Source organism: Numida meleagris, chromosome 23 (assembly GCF_002078875.1).
Source record: "Numida meleagris isolate 19003 breed g44 Domestic line chromosome 23, NumMel1.0, whole genome shotgun sequence".
Lineage (NCBI taxonomy): Eukaryota > Metazoa > Chordata > Aves > Galliformes > Numididae > Numida > Numida meleagris.
This window is the reverse complement of record NC_034431.1, coordinates 6,431,649-6,447,951: the sequence shown is the minus strand read 5'-3', so window position 1 is coordinate 6,447,951 and position 16,303 is coordinate 6,431,649. Positions and strand designations below refer to the sequence as shown.

General features: G+C 48.6%; 2 protein-coding genes across 7 annotated transcripts in view; both read right to left on the bottom strand.

Annotated features, from left to right (window-relative positions):
- ALG9 (ALG9, alpha-1,2-mannosyltransferase) overlaps positions 1-9,040 on the bottom strand; it is a 35,419-nt gene extending 26,379 nt beyond the window's left edge. For 2 of the 5 annotated variants that reach the window (XM_021375941.1, XM_021375942.1), the window contains exons 1-9: positions 8,852-9,040; positions 8,360-8,498; positions 7,512-7,646; positions 6,758-6,828; positions 6,064-6,152; positions 5,072-5,207; positions 4,888-4,975; positions 4,638-4,743; positions 1,350-1,472 (exon numbers count right to left, since the gene is read on the bottom strand). In XM_021375941.1, the coding sequence (XP_021231616.1) occupies positions 1,350-1,472; positions 4,638-4,743; positions 4,888-4,975; positions 5,072-5,207; positions 6,064-6,152; positions 6,758-6,828; positions 7,512-7,646; positions 8,360-8,498; positions 8,852-8,964 (1,000 nt within the window). In that variant the 5' untranslated portion in view covers positions 8,965-9,040. The remainder of the gene's footprint in view (positions 1-1,349; positions 1,473-4,637; positions 4,744-4,887; positions 4,976-5,071; positions 5,208-6,063; positions 6,153-6,757; positions 6,829-7,511; positions 7,647-8,359; positions 8,499-8,851) is intronic. The other 3 variants (XR_002432629.1, XM_021375943.1, XM_021375944.1) reach the window with 3 other exon arrangements.
- On the bottom strand, positions 10,594-16,298 carry FDXACB1 (ferredoxin-fold anticodon binding domain containing 1). Of its 2 annotated transcripts, none has more exons than XM_021376235.1 (5): positions 16,247-16,298; positions 14,089-14,245; positions 13,430-13,633; positions 12,658-12,816; positions 10,594-11,949 (listed from the first exon to the last, which is right to left on the bottom strand). In XM_021376235.1, exons 2-5 carry the CDS (start codon positions 14,232-14,234, stop codon positions 10,773-10,775), a joined length of 1,686 nt encoding a protein of 561 aa, XP_021231910.1. In that variant the 5' UTR covers positions 14,235-14,245; positions 16,247-16,298; the 3' UTR covers positions 10,594-10,772. The 2 variants fall into 2 exon arrangements, with proteins under 2 accessions (XP_021231910.1, XP_021231909.1); XM_021376234.1 differs by lacking the exon at positions 16,247-16,298 and adding an exon at positions 14,828-15,057.

The following is a 16,303-nucleotide window of genomic DNA, read 5'->3' as shown; positions in this document are numbered from 1 at the left end:
ATTCAAAAATAACAACAGTTACCCTGAATTTTAGTCACACTGAGGAGGGTTCCCATAGTACCTAACAATTTTCAATCCCTTTTCTGCCCCTTTACTACTCTCAGCAGCAGAGAGAAACAATTAAGCTAACAGCATTTCACAGACAATAAGAACAAAGCACTGAGCAGAGTGGCTCCTGCTGTTAAAAGCAAGAACACCAAATGAACAGCAGGAAATCTTGCATTTACGGGCTCTCCTGCTGAGCTCCTGCTGGTTTCTGACAGTCTGTCAGTCACATCCAAACAACATATATTTGCAAATAGCTGCTAACATAGATTATTTTCAAAGATTAAGATATTACTGTTTCTTGTATTCAGTAAAAAAATCAGAGAGCAGAGCCCCAGCTGGACTGATGAAACTGGAGGCCTCAGCCGACACTTAGTGAGCCCTCCTCTGTAAAACGGCAAGGGAAAATTCATGCTTTTAACACATCTTTCCTTATAGTTATCTGCCAGACAACATGTATTCCAACTGATGTTATTTTACTTAAGAGAAAGCCCAATATGAAGTAGGGGATATTCTGGTTCCTCCCTTCTCTACCCTCAGTATATCCATGCCTATGGGAATACTTCCCAGTGCACACAGTACCAAGACTGTCTGCCAGGGCTCAGTTCTACAAGTTAGAGCCCTTCACAGCATGCAGAGCCCAGGCTCAATCCCAGCATGGGCAGCAGGATACTCCAGAGAATGCCTCTTGGCAGGCTCAGCACCAACAAGGAAAAAGCTAGAAACAACTCTGCTCTCCCCAGCTGTTGCAGTAACCATTATGGCACTGATTTAAAAAAAAAAAAAGTTTCAGTAGAAGTATGCAGCAAAGGCTACCATTTCCAGCTGCAAATAAGACAGAAACAGCAATGGGCATGTGGTTTCTTCCCAACTTAAGATTTCTGACAGAGCTACTGCTAATGCATTTGCATGTCTAGCAGAAGGCTGTGTACTGTACAACTTGTTAAGCTTATATTGGGTATGAATAGCTTAGCCTTGACAACACAGTACTATTCTTGAGGTGAAGACAGAGAACACAGGAATCATCCTTAAACAGGAAAGAAACATTCCCACCATTCTGTAGACAGCACGAAAGCAGATACATCTCACTGCCTCTTCTTTCTACACAGTAATTCCATTGTGGGGTCAATACTGAACTGAGTAATGAGCTCTAGGAACTTTGCTCTCATTCCAGAGACTTTCCCTGATCCTAGTTTCACTTCCAATAAAGGAAAGCTGCTCTCTGGCAGACAAATTCTCCCTTTACTAATGAGGCTGTGATCTGGGCTGTCTGTTCTCGGCTCTCACAGCCATCCTGCACTCACCATGAAATTTCTGAAGCAGACTCTCCATGAGACAAGTCAGTGGTAGCACAAACAGCGCCAAAATAAATGCCACATTGAAATTCAGAAAGCCATTGATGAAATAGAAGGACCAGGGTTCTGTACCTGAAAGAAGAGAAAGGGAAAGAGTTTTTAAGCACAAGTATGCCTGAGATCTGGGTGTCACAGCAACTTCATTCCTTCTCTGCCTGACACAGAGGAAGATACCCAGCAGCAGACAGCACTTCTATGCATTGCAAGTATATTGAAACCAAAGAACGGAAAGGGTGTGCACAAAAGATCATTGTTTTCTTTTCATAAATGACTTTTCTCTTTTTTTTCCTCCACTGGGTCATAGTCAGCATCACATGTGCTGCTCATGTGTCACAGCCATTCTAACAGTCAGACTTGCCCAGCAACAAACAGGCTCTGCAACACAGAACTCACCCCTGCTCTAAGATAGCCTCCAAAGCAAGAAAAGAGGCAGAAACTTGCAAAATAAGGAAATTCTACTTCAAATTCATTCTAATTGTGAAGAAGTAAAAGTTGCAACACAAAACCACGCAGAGTTAACAGTAGATGATTATCATTCTGGAGTGATGATGTATATATACACCATGTCAACAGAACCAAAATGGACTAAGAGAAACGAGATCACATTCACACTTCACCCCAACAAAGACTGCCACTGAAGTTGATCCAGATGCTAGCTTTGTTACCTCCTCAGCAGCAAAACTTTTTTAAATTCCCTTGCTTCGATTGGTTTTTAAATGTAGTTTTTAAAAAGGAGCAAGCCAACTTCGCCTCCTAACATTACAGACTTGGGTATTAGTTGCAAGCTTTGAAGGACTGACAGAAATTCTACTCCAACTATCATTTATTTGGACTCTTAATTCACGATGTTCAAAATCCTGAACGATAAGGACCACCAGCTCCTCTCTGCACACTTGCCACTTTCACAGTTTCGCAGTTTGATTTGCTCAATCAGTCAGTGAGTGACATGAGGCAGCTTTAATCACTGCACTGCTGTGACAAGCATCACGTGCCACAGCAATCTCCTGCAGTTAGAGCCACTTAGAGAAGGGTCCGTGTTGCAATTAATCAGACAACTGAAAAGCAGCAAGAAAAACCCCAAAGGCCCGCAGCTCCTATAGTTAGCATGATTGGAAGATGCTCTAGTAACATCAGAAACATGCAGCTGGAGTTACTAAAGCAAATTCCAAGCAACTGAGATTTACAAAACATGCAGCTGTTAGCACTGAAAGCAAACAGCAGTTACAAGTTCACGCTTAGAGGAGCAGGGATCCTTAAGGGAGTAAATTATTAATTCATCTTCTCTCTCCCTCCACATGCCTCATAATTCTTTTAAATCCCACACAAGTACAATCCTCAGCCTGTGACTGTCTGAATGTGAGAGTCTGAATGTGAGATATAAATCCAGAAGGAGCCTATTGCTCAAGAAAAAAAACCACACAGCCTTTTCTCTAGGACTCAAGTCCTTATACAAACCAAAAAAATACTGCAGTGCTTGCACTGAAGATGATATAGCTTGATTATGCTGCAGCCGCCAGCAGCTTCTGCTCCCATCCCATCAAAGTTGGGAAATCCCAGTTGTAAACCCACAAGGCACTGGCCAGCCTTTCATCTTCTCCTGCAATGAAGTGTTTTGAAATTCTCCAAATGCACATTGTCCTGGCCACACTGCATTTAAGAGTAGTTTCAAGCAGAATCTTTCGCTAGCCTGAGGATGCTATACGAATGTCACTATGAATAAAACACTTCAGAACAGACTGGTCCCTGGAGGCTGCTGGAAACAACTCATGCACCAGCATGGAAAACGTCAGGCACAAGTCCATTCCAAAACCCAAAGACAGGGCCTGAAGGTTGAATTACAGAAAATTCACAGCAACAGACTTCAGAGCCTTCCTGCAGAGGAGGAGGACCACTGCAAAGCAGCTGCTGCTGTGTTGTGCCCCAGCACAAGGAACAAGTCACCACTCAGCACCACCCAAAACAGCTCCTCAAACAAACCACCGAATATGGCCTGCAGGGCACTGCTCAGTATTCCAGAGGGCCAGTACCAGGAAACTCCTTAAAGACAGATGAGCTGCCCACTGATTAGATGTAACTGATGAAAACTCTGACACTCCTTGACATTCATCAATTATTTCTAAGATATTCTGGAATTCTAAGGTCACTAGCTTAGTTATTTCCCATGGCAATCATTTCCTTGTCTAACCACACGCTGTCTGAAACGCCCTTCTGCATCAATTCTCACTTTTTGCCAACATAAAACTGTACAAAACTGTTAACACTGCCTTTACCGCTGTCTCCCTTCCTAAGCTTAAGCAAAGCACCAGCTCTTCCTCTGTAAAGCGCAGGTAATTTTTGCATTGGGTAGGGAAAAAAATAAAAAGAGGAGAGATAACCTATAGGCTCTTTAAAGAGCATAGGAAAGTATCTTGAAAGCTCTTTCTTTAAAGAGCTTCTACAAAGATAGCAAGAGGAGCCTAAGCATAGTTATCATTACTTGTCACTGACTCTCTCTAACTTAACAGTCTTCAGGATGATTGTTTTCTCCTCAATTCGTTCATCCAAAAGAAATGGGGAGATCAGGTGTTGCCTCTGTGAGTCAAAGTGGCTGAACCGCAGCATGATTGCCAGCAGGTGGAATTATTACCCTTTCTTTCTTCTCTGGAGTCTCAAAGATGCCTTTATGGTAACCTCAGATTCTGCCTGCCAGCCAAGCCCAGGCCACGCATTGCCAAATAAGCAGGGAGACTCACAGCACAGCATGGAACCACATCAGGAACCTGATGTGAACTGAAGGAATGAACTATGGGTTCTGCACTGCTATCTACCCTCTCAAGGTTCTGCAGCCTGACTGTGAAGAACAATAGTAGCCAAGAACTAGATTAAACCTGAGAACACACACACAATCACTAGTGCCCACTACACTTGTGTTACATCCAGATAAGTTTGCTATTAACTGCACTTTGCTGTGATATTGTGTTGATGAGACATGTCATGATGGCCTACGGGGCTTCAAAGTGAACAAAAGCTGCTTAATACACAGCACAGAGAATCAGGCCAGATATTTGACAGTGCCCTATCAATTGCCAGCTCGAGAGAGACATCCTGTGGCAAAAGAGCGGGAACTGCAGCCCTTCAGAGCTTGCAGGCTGTCTTTGAGCGCATCAGAAAAAGGATCAGCCATCAAAAACTGGTGTACAACTGTCCCCTGACAGCAGCAGGAAAACCATTGCCTCCTGCATCTTATCTTAAACTCACCATAGAGATCAGGTCCGTGGGAGGTGAAGACATTGTATAAAACAATGTTGAGAGGTGCAACTACCAGCTTCCCATAGTAATAGCTGTCCACAACTACCAGGGGCACCTGAAAGAAAGCATCTGTTATTTGCAGGGTGCCAGGAGCTTTTAGCTGGATCGCCCAACAGCTGCAAGTGATTTTGTTAACTGAACTTGCTCCTTCTATTGTAAACCCAATCCACTCCCTCTTTGTATCGTTATAGGGACTTACCAGAAACAGGATCAATGACACCACACACCAGTTTAAGAAGCTTTTCCACCTCTGCTTCAGTATTAACAAGTCAAAGGCAATAGGAAGCCTGAAAGAAAGACCAAGTATCAGCTGAAGATACCTTTCCCAGCCAGGCAAGAAACATCAGACAAAATGCCAAGTTCCTGAGTCCTCCTCTCCTTACCCAAGAGCTGCACTGAAGGGCCAGCCCACTAGTGCTCCAGCAGCTATGCCTAGCACTGCTACAGAGGTCTTGTCCATATACCAGCCAGTCATGGCAATCACCGTGGTGTACATGCAGAAACTGCTTGGGAGGAAAGCTGCAACACAAAAAAAAGAAAGGGCTTAGCACAGCTTTCCCATAGCTAGAGAACTACATGATGCAAAATAAGGCCAGTCATCTTTCCTTCACTCCACTGAAGGTGGGATGCTGTATCACAAACTCTCATTTCAGAGAGCATTCCTGTTCTGCCAAGACTGGAAATACTTTCTTTAGGTTCAAAAGCCTCTCCTCAGTGGCACCCAGCAGAGGCTGGTTACCTGCTGACAGCATCCAAGGCTGCAGTGGAACAACCACTTGCAACGCTTGCTTTACCTTCTATATTCTACTAGAATGAGAAAAAAAAATAGAAAGAATCTGCTCAAGCGGCAGCAGAAGATGTGAGCTGACAGGGCACAGTCTCTGAAACAACTGGGTATAGACTGGTGAGAAGTGAGCAAAGCACAAGGAGACTTAGCACTTCTTTCATTGTTCCCACAGTGTCCTTTCTCCATTCACCATTAAAAAAATAAAAGACAAAAGGGGAAATTACTAGTACTCATAAGCTGTGGTATTTCCATTTCAGTTTCTGCATGCACACAATAGGACAAGCCTTTCCTCAAAGCTTGTCTTCACACCTCACTCAATACTCACAGCAGATGTTTTATCAGCCTTGCAGTAGTTGGCTTGGCAAGTGGGTACAGCCAGCCAGAGGACAGGACACAAAGGCAGGTGACAATGCCAAAGTACAAAAAGACAAAGCCCCCTCCTTGGATTAGAACATGTTCAAGGAAGGCAGGCCAATACTCCCTTTAAAAATCCTGGCCCACTGCATACAGAACAACAGAAATTCTCTTAAACTGTCTTTGGTTTTTATGCACAAGGTCATTGCTGGTGTCATTGCTACATAAACTCACCCGCCGATGAGCAAAACATCCCCGTGCTGAGTACTAAGAAAGCTAACATCAGACGACTCACATGTAGTCCAAACTTCTTGCACACAGCCCTAAGGAAGTGGAAGAGAATTTGAAACCACAAAAATAATCCCAGTACATAAAGTACATGAATAGTAGCCAATGCAAGCAAAGCTATGAACAATCCATAGAGCATCCCAAGAACTTTAAGGTGAGTGACCCTCATTACTCAGACGCTGAAGACTGCCTCTGGCTTTGTATTTAAGATCTTCCTAAACTACGCTATGTGCAAAACTTGGCTTCTACCAGTGTAAATTCCACTCAAGAAAGTTTCAGGAAGAAACTGTATCATCATCAGTCTAGATTTGCATCGATCACAATTCCTCATTGTGCAGAACCCCCTGCTCACATTCTTTAAACCAAACCATTGCCAACAGAAACATTGTGCAACACAATAGTTTGGAAGTCACAAACGAAGAGGCAGTGGGCAAAAATAAAAACCCAGCTTAGACAAGGCAATTGGATGTTCAGCACTATTTCATTAAGTTACCTTGCAAACATGTACTTTAAGTTTCACTGTGAAGTAATCTGATTTGCGCATTTATAAATCAGCTTCAGGGCGTACTTCCTCTGGCAGTAACAGTATGCTACCCACATTGCTCCAAAATATTCACAGCAGACAGATTCTAATACTCACTTATAAAAGTAGAGTTCACAAACACAGCTCAGGAATGCCAAGAAGCATCGTAGGAAATAGAAGATAAGAACCTAGAAGATGTATTCAGAGTCAAAACAAGGTTTGCAACAAAGCTTACGCACCTACTGCTAACAAGTGAGTCCATATAGCAAAGGCTCTGAACAGGATGGAGCAACTCCAGCAGCAGTGAATGAATCTTTTTCTATAAGTTCAGATCTTGCACCAAAGGATGGCAACAAAAGGCCTACCCTCTAAGCCTAGCGTCCTTTGCAGCAAAGAAAGCGAACTGAACACAGCCCACTGATCTGTTTTTTGTTGTTCTTGTTGTTGTTTTTAAAACATTCCTGAATTATTTCTATTCTAACTTGCAAAATATTTTTTATTTTATATTTTACTAGAAAAAAAAAATCAAAACAGTCACTGATAGCTGGAGTAGAAAACAAGAGCTTCTAAGACGAAGGGATAACACTGACAACTCACAGGGAACAGCGAGAGCCCATGGCTACCAGGTAATTATACTCAAAGTGGCCAGGAATCACCTGCTCTGCTGGGACAATTCCTCAACCAAACCAGAGCCTAGCAGAGCTCCCCTGCAACTGCCCGCTCAGTCTTCCTTGGTTCTTCTCAAATTGTCTCACAAACCCTTGCAAATCCTTACAGAGAGGTTAGGTTAGAATTTATAGACTTCACTGCATAATATGAACTAAAGGCACATTTATTCATCACAAAAGCAGTTCTGACACATCTGATTTACCTTGTTAGTCTGCAGGATTCTAGCGTGGAACAAGGCTGGTAGGGCATGAAGCCACAGGTACGCATAGGAGCGGATGGCGTAGGCTGGAGAATACTCCCATGTTTGAAACCCCTTCCCATAAATGAGGTAGTGTGTCTAAAATAGAGATTAACATACATTTATAAAGTGCCTCGCACCATAGACGGTTTTGTATTTTCCAGCTCTCTCAATTCTTAACTAAGAACATTTCTCCTTGAACACACAGATTAGCAAAAGGGTGTCAGAATGCATGCATTTCTGTAGGCAAGCTCCAGACTGGAAGTACCCCATCTGCAGTGCTGTGCCCAGGCCTGGAGCTCCCAGTACAGGAGGGATGCAGAGATGCTGGAGCGGGTCCAGAGGAGGGCACGAGGATACTCAGAGGGCTGGAGCACCTCTGCTGTGAAGACAGCTGGGGGAGTTGGGCTTGTTCAGCTTGGAGAAGTGAAGGCTGCAGGGAGACCTCACTGTGGCCTGGCAGTACTTGAAGGGAGCTTACAAGCAAGAGGGGGAGCAACTTTTTACATGGCCTGGTAGTGACAGGATAAGGGGGAATGGCTTGAAATGACAAGAGGGGAGATGGTGAGATGTGAGGAAGCAATCCTTTCCTCAGAGGGCGGTGAGGCGCTGGCACTGCTGCCCAGAGAGCTGTGGGTGCCCCATCCCTGCAGGCACTCAAGGCCAGGTGGGATGGGGCCCTGGGCAGCCTGAGCTGGTGTGGGGCAGCCCTGCCCATGGCCGGGGGGTGGCACGGGGCAGTCCTTAAGGTCCCCTCTAAGCTGAGCCGCTCTGTGAAGCTGCCGGGTGCTGCAGGAGTGGCAGCCACCCACCGGTTCCCAGTAGTTGAAGGTCTCATCACAGTCGGAGATGTTGCTGAGGAGTGCAGCACAGAACCTGGCCGAGATGAGACACTTGAAGGCCGTGGATCCTTCAGGGGCCCACACTTGCCCTGCCTTGCTCCCGGACGGCCTGGTGCAGAGAACACAAAAAACACGCACTGCAAAGATGCAGTAACACGAGCAAGACCGCCGATGTGAAACTGGGCAAGGGACGCCAGGGGCCCGCATGCAGAAAGTCTCTTAAAGCACACAAGGGCTCAAGAAGCCGTTCTGTTTCTGAACACCTCCCTCCCCGCCTGTGGACATCCCCTGCCTTCCGCACCGCTCTCCTCCCGTCGGACCGCTGCCTCCGGCCCGGCCGCTCCCCGCTCCACCCGCAACCCCTCACCGCCTCCCGCCCGCGCAGCTGCCCCGGTCCCGGGCACGCAGCGAGAAAGCCCATCCCACAGCCCCGCTCCCCTCACGCCGCCGCCCGCCACCTACTCCGCCCGAGCCTCCTCCGTGCCCACCACCTCCGGCCGCAAGCGGGCCCCCTCCCCTCCGCCCCCTCCTCCTCCTCCTGCCCGCGGCCGCTGCCGGGCCCCCTTGGCCGCCATGCCGACTCCGGGCAGCCGCCCGCTCTTTCGCTTCCTCCAGCGGATGCGACGGGAGCGGCGCCGAAGCCGCGGCCGCCATGCCGGGTGTGGGCACGACAGCGCTCCGCTTGCGTTGTCTGCCGGGGGCGGGGTCTGCTCTGCGGGTACAGCCAGAGCCCTCCGTCAGCCGCGCGGTGTTGGGGCCGTGCGACAGGGAGCGGCGGGGCCCCGCACTGTGCAGTGCGTTCCTGTAGCTCCACGCTGTAGCTGTCCAGCAGGAGGTGCGTCCATCGTAGCTATCGGTACCACAGCACTCGGTTATATCGTAGAGTCATCACAGAACGGCTCGGGTTGGAGGGGACCTTAAAGCCCACACAGTGCCACCCCCCCCCCGCCACGGGCAGGGCTGCCCCCCACCAGCTCAGGCTGCCCAGGGCCCCATCCTGGGCATCGCCATCACCACTCTCTGAGGAAAGGATTGCTTCTTCACATCTAACCTGTTTTAGTTTAGTTTAACATCTGCCCTCTTTGTAGTTTCAAGCCATTCTTCCTTGTCCCGTCACTATGAGAAAAAGTCGCCCCCCCTCCTGCTTGTAAGCTCCCTTCAAGTACTGGCAGGCCACAGTGAGGTCTCCCCGCAACCTTCCCCAAGCTGAACAAGCCCAGCTCCCTCATGTCTTCATAGCAGAGGTGCTCCAGCCCTCCGACCACCCTTGTGCCCTCCTCTGGACCCACTCCAGCATCTCTGCATCCCTCTTTAGGTACTCGTGTGCCCACTTTTCGAGCCTGTCCAGGTCCCTCTGGATGGCATCCCTTCCTTCTGTTGTGTCAACTGCACCACTCAGCTCGGTGTCATCAGCAAACTGCTGAGGGTGCACTCATTCCTATCAGCTGTGTCACTGATAGAGATGCTGAAGAGCACCGGTCCCAAGACGGAACCCTGGGGGACACCACTCATCACTGATCTCCACCTGGACGTAGAGCCATTGACAACTGCCCTCTGGCTGCGACCATCCAACCAATTCCTTATCCACAGAATGGCACAGCCTTCAAATCCATCTCTCTCCAGTTTAGAGATAAGGAGGTGGTGGGGGACCATGTCAAAGGCACAGCTCCAGGTAGATGACATCAGTTGCCCTTCCTTTGCCCACTGATGCTATCATGCCATGACGGAAGGCCACCAGATGGGTCAGGCATGATCTGCCCTTGGTGAAGCCGTGCTGGCTGTCTCAGATCACTCCCTCATCTCACATGTGCCTTAACACCTCTTCCAGGATCCATTCCATGATCTTCCCAGGCAGAGGCGAGGCTCACTGGCCTGTAGTTCACCCGAGTCTTCCTTTCTCCCTTTCTTAAAATGGGAGTTATGTTTCCCTTTTTTCCAGTCACCACAGACTTCACCTGTCAGACACAATTTTTCAAATACAATGGAGAGCGGCTTGGCAGCCATATCAGCCAGTTCTTTCAGAACACTGGGATGCGTATCACATGGCACCACAAACTTGTACACATTCAGCCTCATGAAGTATTCTCGGACTTGCTTTTTATCCTTCATGATCAGCTTACCATATCAAAGAAAGGCTTCACTTTAAGAAATGAGCTTTCATTACACACACACACACACACACACACACACACACACACACAGCATGGAGGTATCTTTTTTATTAGCAGATTTCCACATTTACAACCTACAGATACTGAATCTCACCTTTGTAAGAGGCACCGCAACACCGCACAGCGCTGTGAGATGCCGCATTCTGCAGACAGCAGCACTACCCAGCCCTACTGCAGGGCCACACGTAGCACTGTCCCAGCACTGCACAGCACTACCGCAGGGCCACACGCAGCCGCTGAGTGATTTCCTCCCGAAAGCGCAGCTGCATGGCTGCCACCTCCCTGTGGCCCAGCGCCCTGTCGCAGCTCTGGAAGGTCAGCCGGAAGCACAGGCTGTTCCGGCCCGTCCCCAGCTGCTGGAACCTATCAAGTAAACAGATGGATGCCACCGCTTCACTTGATACTTCTCTAGCAATGGTGTGAAAAGCAACGTCATCAAACTGTTCCCCATCGGGAAGCCAAAAACTGACGTCATGCACATAAGAAGGTGGGTAGAGAGAGAAGCTCCTGAAAAGCCGTAGCTCTCCTGCAGGGAACTGACGGAGGAAGCGTGCATCTGATGTCCAGAGCATGCGCCAGTCATCTATGGCACAGATGAGCATGGCCACGAGGTCCAGATTCAGTGAAGCAAAGACAGCAACCAAATCTCTGCCTGCTGGCCCACATGGAGCTGTCCTTACCACTCCCACACAGGAGCCCTTCTCAGACGAGTCCCAAGTATCTGCCTCCATGCAGAGGAAGAACTGAATTTTACCAAGCTGAGATTCAAAAGCAGCAAACTCACTGAGCTCAGCTGTTCCCAAGCTCGCTGATTCCTGCAGACTGATGCTCAACTTAAAATCAGAAATGGTCTGGTGAAGAGAATGTATGCTGGTTTTAATTTTGTCCACTACCATCTGTATACAGCTTTTCTCTGAACCTCTGTTAACTGCACATACAAAAACCACCTCATGAAAAACAGGCATACAGTAAGGAGAGACACGGCACTTCCTGAAGACTGGGCCAGAAAAAACGTAAAGTGTCCCTGGGACAAAGGCTGCACTTTTTATTATTGCCTCAGCATAAGGCAGAAGGGAAGGTCTAAGATAACACTGCTTTGAAGTTTGACATCCCTCTTGTACATTCTCATCTGTGTTCCTGTGAAAATCAACATGGGAAAATAAAATTGCATTTGCCTGCCCACTGGCCATTTCTTCAGCGCTTGGGGTCTCCTCTGGGCTCAGAAGGATCCAGAAAATGTTTGAGTGACAAGCAGCATGGAGGCGACCTTGGAGGAGCAGAGAAAGGCAGTAGTCAATGCTTTGTAATGGAAAGACTTGGCTGAGTGCTGCAGTGAGCTTCTCCTTTATTGTCCATACTGGATGACTTGAATTTAGCTCTAGGAAACCCCTGTGAAAAACAAAAATGCAAATTACAGACACATCAGACAGATTTCCCTGCAATGCCTTCCTGTCATAATAATTTGAGTGTGGCAATTTACCCAAAGCCATTTCAGATATTAAGCTTGCTTTCAGCAACTAGCCAAGTCTTTCACCACGGGCACAGCAACCGCTAACATGTTGTCAAGATGCTGGGCATGTCTCACAGGTTGCAACCAAGCGTTACCTGTGCTTTTGCTGGCAGAAAGGAATGGAACTTAACAGTCAGCATCACCAAGTTTCCAGTCATCACTGGCATTACCAAGCTATGGAAACCAGTCACATTTTCCTAGGCCTGCACAGTCTCCAAGGCATGCAGCAGTGCATGTAAGAGATGAGCACTCTTTACCCTAGCAAGCCTTAGGGTTGCAGTAGTAGCAGACACCAAGTCAGCTCTTCATTTCTTCCAAGGTACAGTAAAACAGATCAAAAGGTTTCATTATTTGTGTGAGCACGTATATAGGAGCTTGGCCTCAACCACAAAGTTCCTTTTTCTTTCATAGACTTTTTGTAAGTAGGCCATAACCTACACAACCAACACAAAGCAGACTTGATGAAGAAATGGGATAAGAAATTCTGTACAGGAAATGTGAGGCAGTTCCATTTTATCAGAGAATCATAGTGGTCATTCCCACTGAGAGTATACGTGTTATTGCCAGATACCAGTTGTATAACTTACCTGTTAATTTTATCCACAAGTACTTGTGGTACTTGAAAAGAAATTCTTCGGCTTTCCAGTTCTATCTCGCAGATCAGAGGTTTGCAATACAGAAGCGGTGTGCTTCGTGTAAACACGTGGTTTAAAGCACCCTCTATACAGAAAGATTTATCTTGACTCCTGGCAATACATAGAAGCACAGCAAAATCATTGACTTCTTCCTATATTTAATGTGACACAAGGGAGTGTGACGAAGATAATTCACCAACACAACTCTTGCTGAATCCCTGATCTTGTTAGACAATAAAAATGCAACATTAACATATCTTTACTGGACAGACGGTCCAATATTGAAACAATTTGCACAGGTAAGTTGTGTGGTCTGCATCTTGTGGTCTGAGTGACTTGTTCTACCTCAGTCTGCAGTTGAACTGGAATTAAATGGTTGCTGGAGGTCCCTGCCAACACCAACTATGCTGTGACTGTTTCCAAATCAGACACATATACCACAGTCCCCACACTGTCTTTAGGCTAAGACTGACATTTACTCTGAAATGGACCATTTTGATCTTTAAAATTCTAAGATAATCTTATCTTTCAAAGAGTACTTTCTCAAGAAGCTTGCACTTTCTTCTGGACTATTCTGCTTATAGGCAAAGACGAACTGCAGCTGTTTTATGGAAAATGAAATAGAGTTTCTCTCTCCAACAAACAACGTACTAAAAGATCATATTAGTGTGACAGGCATGATAGAAGGACACATATCTTCTGGGACTTGCCACACCGTAGGTACCTGTACCCCGTACATTCATAGCCATGGGCAGTCTCTGCTTGGAAGGGATGAACATCACTCAGGATGAAGCCAGCTTCTGCTGCCACCGCCACCACCTGCCAGCTGTTGTGCCACTCTCTCCTGGGCTGATCAGCAGGCGTGCCGCCCTGCCCCCTGCAGAGAGCCACGTGGACCTCTCCATCCTGCATCAGCACTTCTGCACAGCTGGAAGGGAAGCCAGGCAACAAGATGCATTCTGTTAGCATAGCCAGAAATCATGTAACACCTGCAAGGAGCTGCAGTGGTGCTAGGAAGCTGTATTGTACTGCAGGGCTGTAGTTAGGTTGGGGTTGGCCTCTGGTACCACATAACAGCAACAGCATGAGAAGTGATGGCCTCAGGTTGCACCACAGGAGGCTCAGGTTGGATATTAGGAAAAATTTTTTCTCCAAAAGAGTGGTTGGGCACTGGCACAGACTGCCCAGGGAGGTGAGGGTGTCACCGTCCCTGGAGGTGTTCAGGAAATGTGGAGAGACAGTATTTAGGGATACAGTCAGTGGGCAGTATTGGTGGTAGGTGTGTGGTTGGACTACATAATCTTAGGGGTCTTTTCCAACTTTCACAATTCTGTGATCTCAGCAGTCCATGAGCAGAGAGAGGACTAACTCGGTTTGACTCACCCATGGAAGAAGCGTGCAAGCAGCTCTCTGTTCTTCACCACCCCAGCCTTCCTCCCACAGTGAGGGAAGTTGAAATAAATGCAGTCAAATTCTCTTTTGGCTGGTAAAAAATAGTCCTTCAGCTTGGCGCAGTCCACAGAAAACATAACTTCAGCTCCTTCAAAAGTAAACAAAAACCAAGACTCTCATTATGGAGTATTTTAAATAAAGGTAGCAATTAAAGCTCTCCTTTCAATATCCAAAGAGGGGCTGGAGGAAGAAGGGGACAGACTCTTTAGCGGGGTCTGTTGTGATAGGACAAGGGGAAAAGGCTTCAGACTAAAAGAGGGGAGATTCAGACTGGAGATAAGGAAGAAGGTTTGGCACTAAGGGCGGTGAGGCACTGGCACAGGTTGCCCAGAGAGGCGGTGGTGCCCCGTCCCTGCAGACAGCCAAGGTCAGGCTGGACGGGGCTGTGAGCACTGATGGAGCTGTGGGTGTCCCTGTGCACTGCAGGGAGTGGAAGCAGATGGCTTTTCAGGATGTCTTCCAATTCAAACCAATTCTATGGTTGGTTGGTCCGTTTTAAAGACCAACCATGCCCTTGCCACCCACGTGTCTCTCCCCTTGCTGCGCTGCAGAGCTCTGCTAACGGTTCCTTCAGCGCTGCTCCTGCTGTGGGGCACTCATCCCCCCGGGCAGCCCCACCCCGAGCGGCACACGGGACACAGCGAGGCCCCGCAGCGCGGCGCTCACCCACCCACGTCCCGCAGCCGCCGGATGCTCTCCTTGGCCCGGCCCCGCGCCGCCACCTCTTCCTCTCTCTCGTAGCAGGTGGCCACCACGCGGGTCCCGGCGGTCCCGCAGAGTGCGGCGGCGAACGAGAAGTTGCCCTCGCCCAGCAGCAGGACGCGGCGCTCCGCCATCGCTCCGCTGCCCGATGGCCGCGCTTCCGCCCGGCGCCGCCCGGTGACGCGGCGCTCTGTGTGCGCCCCGAGCGGCTCGGAAAGCAGCGAGAACAGGGGGCGCTGCCTTTCGGTGCAGGCGTTAGGGCCCTGTGGCCTGGGTGAACTAATTCCTCTGTTTCAAAGGTGGATAAGTTACCCCGTGGTTACATATGAAGCTGAGAAATTCAGTATCCTTCTTTAGGAAAAGAAATGCTTACTGTACCACCACCATCCTCAAAAAAGCTTTGTCACGTCTTGAATGAACACAGTCCTCTGATGCCATTGACTGTGGTGGCTCAATGTCCAGATGCAGATGGGTGACGAGTGGTGTCCCTCAGGGGTCAATGTTGGGACTGGTGCTCTTTGACATCTTCATCGGTGACATCAGCAGTGGGATCGAGTGCACCCGCAGCAGTTTGCAGATGACCCCAAACTGCGTTGCAGCTGACACTCCTGAGGGACGGGATGCCATCCACAGAGACCCAGACAGGCTGAGCACTGGGCCCAGGGGAACATCATGAGGTTCAACAAAGCCAAGTGCAAGGTCTGCACCTGGGTCGTGGCAGCCCCAACTCTCAGTACAAGCTGGGGGATGTAAGGATAGAGCACAGCCCTGCTGAAAAGAGTTACTGGTGGATGGAAGCTGGACATGAAGCCAGCAGTGTGCCCTCGCTGCACAGAAATCCAACCAGCCCCTGTTCTGCACCCAGAGCAGCGCGGGCAGCAGGTCAGGGAGGTGCTGCTGCCCCTCTGCTCTGCGCTGTGACACCTCCCCTGGAGCACTGCGTCCACAGGTGGAGTCCTCAGTGCAGGAGAGACGTGGACCTGTTGGAGCGCGTCCAGAGGAGGGCCACAGAAATGGGGCCAGGGATGGAACCCCTCCCTACGAGGACAGGCTGAGAGCTGGGGCTGTGCAGCCTGGAGAAGAGAAGGCTGCGGGGAGAGCTGAGAGCGGCCTGTCAGTATCTAAAGGGGCTGTGAGAAGGAAGGGGACAGACTCCTTAGGGGGCTCTGTTGTGATAGGATGAGGGGAAACAGCTTCAAACTCAAAGAGGGGAGATTCAGACTGGAGATAAGGAAGAAGGTTTGGCACTAAGGGCGGTGAGGCACTGGCACAGCTTCCCCAGAGAGGCGGTGGTGCCCCGTCCCTGCAGACAGCCAAGGTCAGGCTGATGGAGCTGTGGGTGTTCATTGTGGGGGAGTTGGATTAGACGGACTTTAAGAGTCCCTACCAGCTCAGACAATTCTAGGATTGTATGCTTCCATCATAGCTGGAGAAGTGGGGTCCC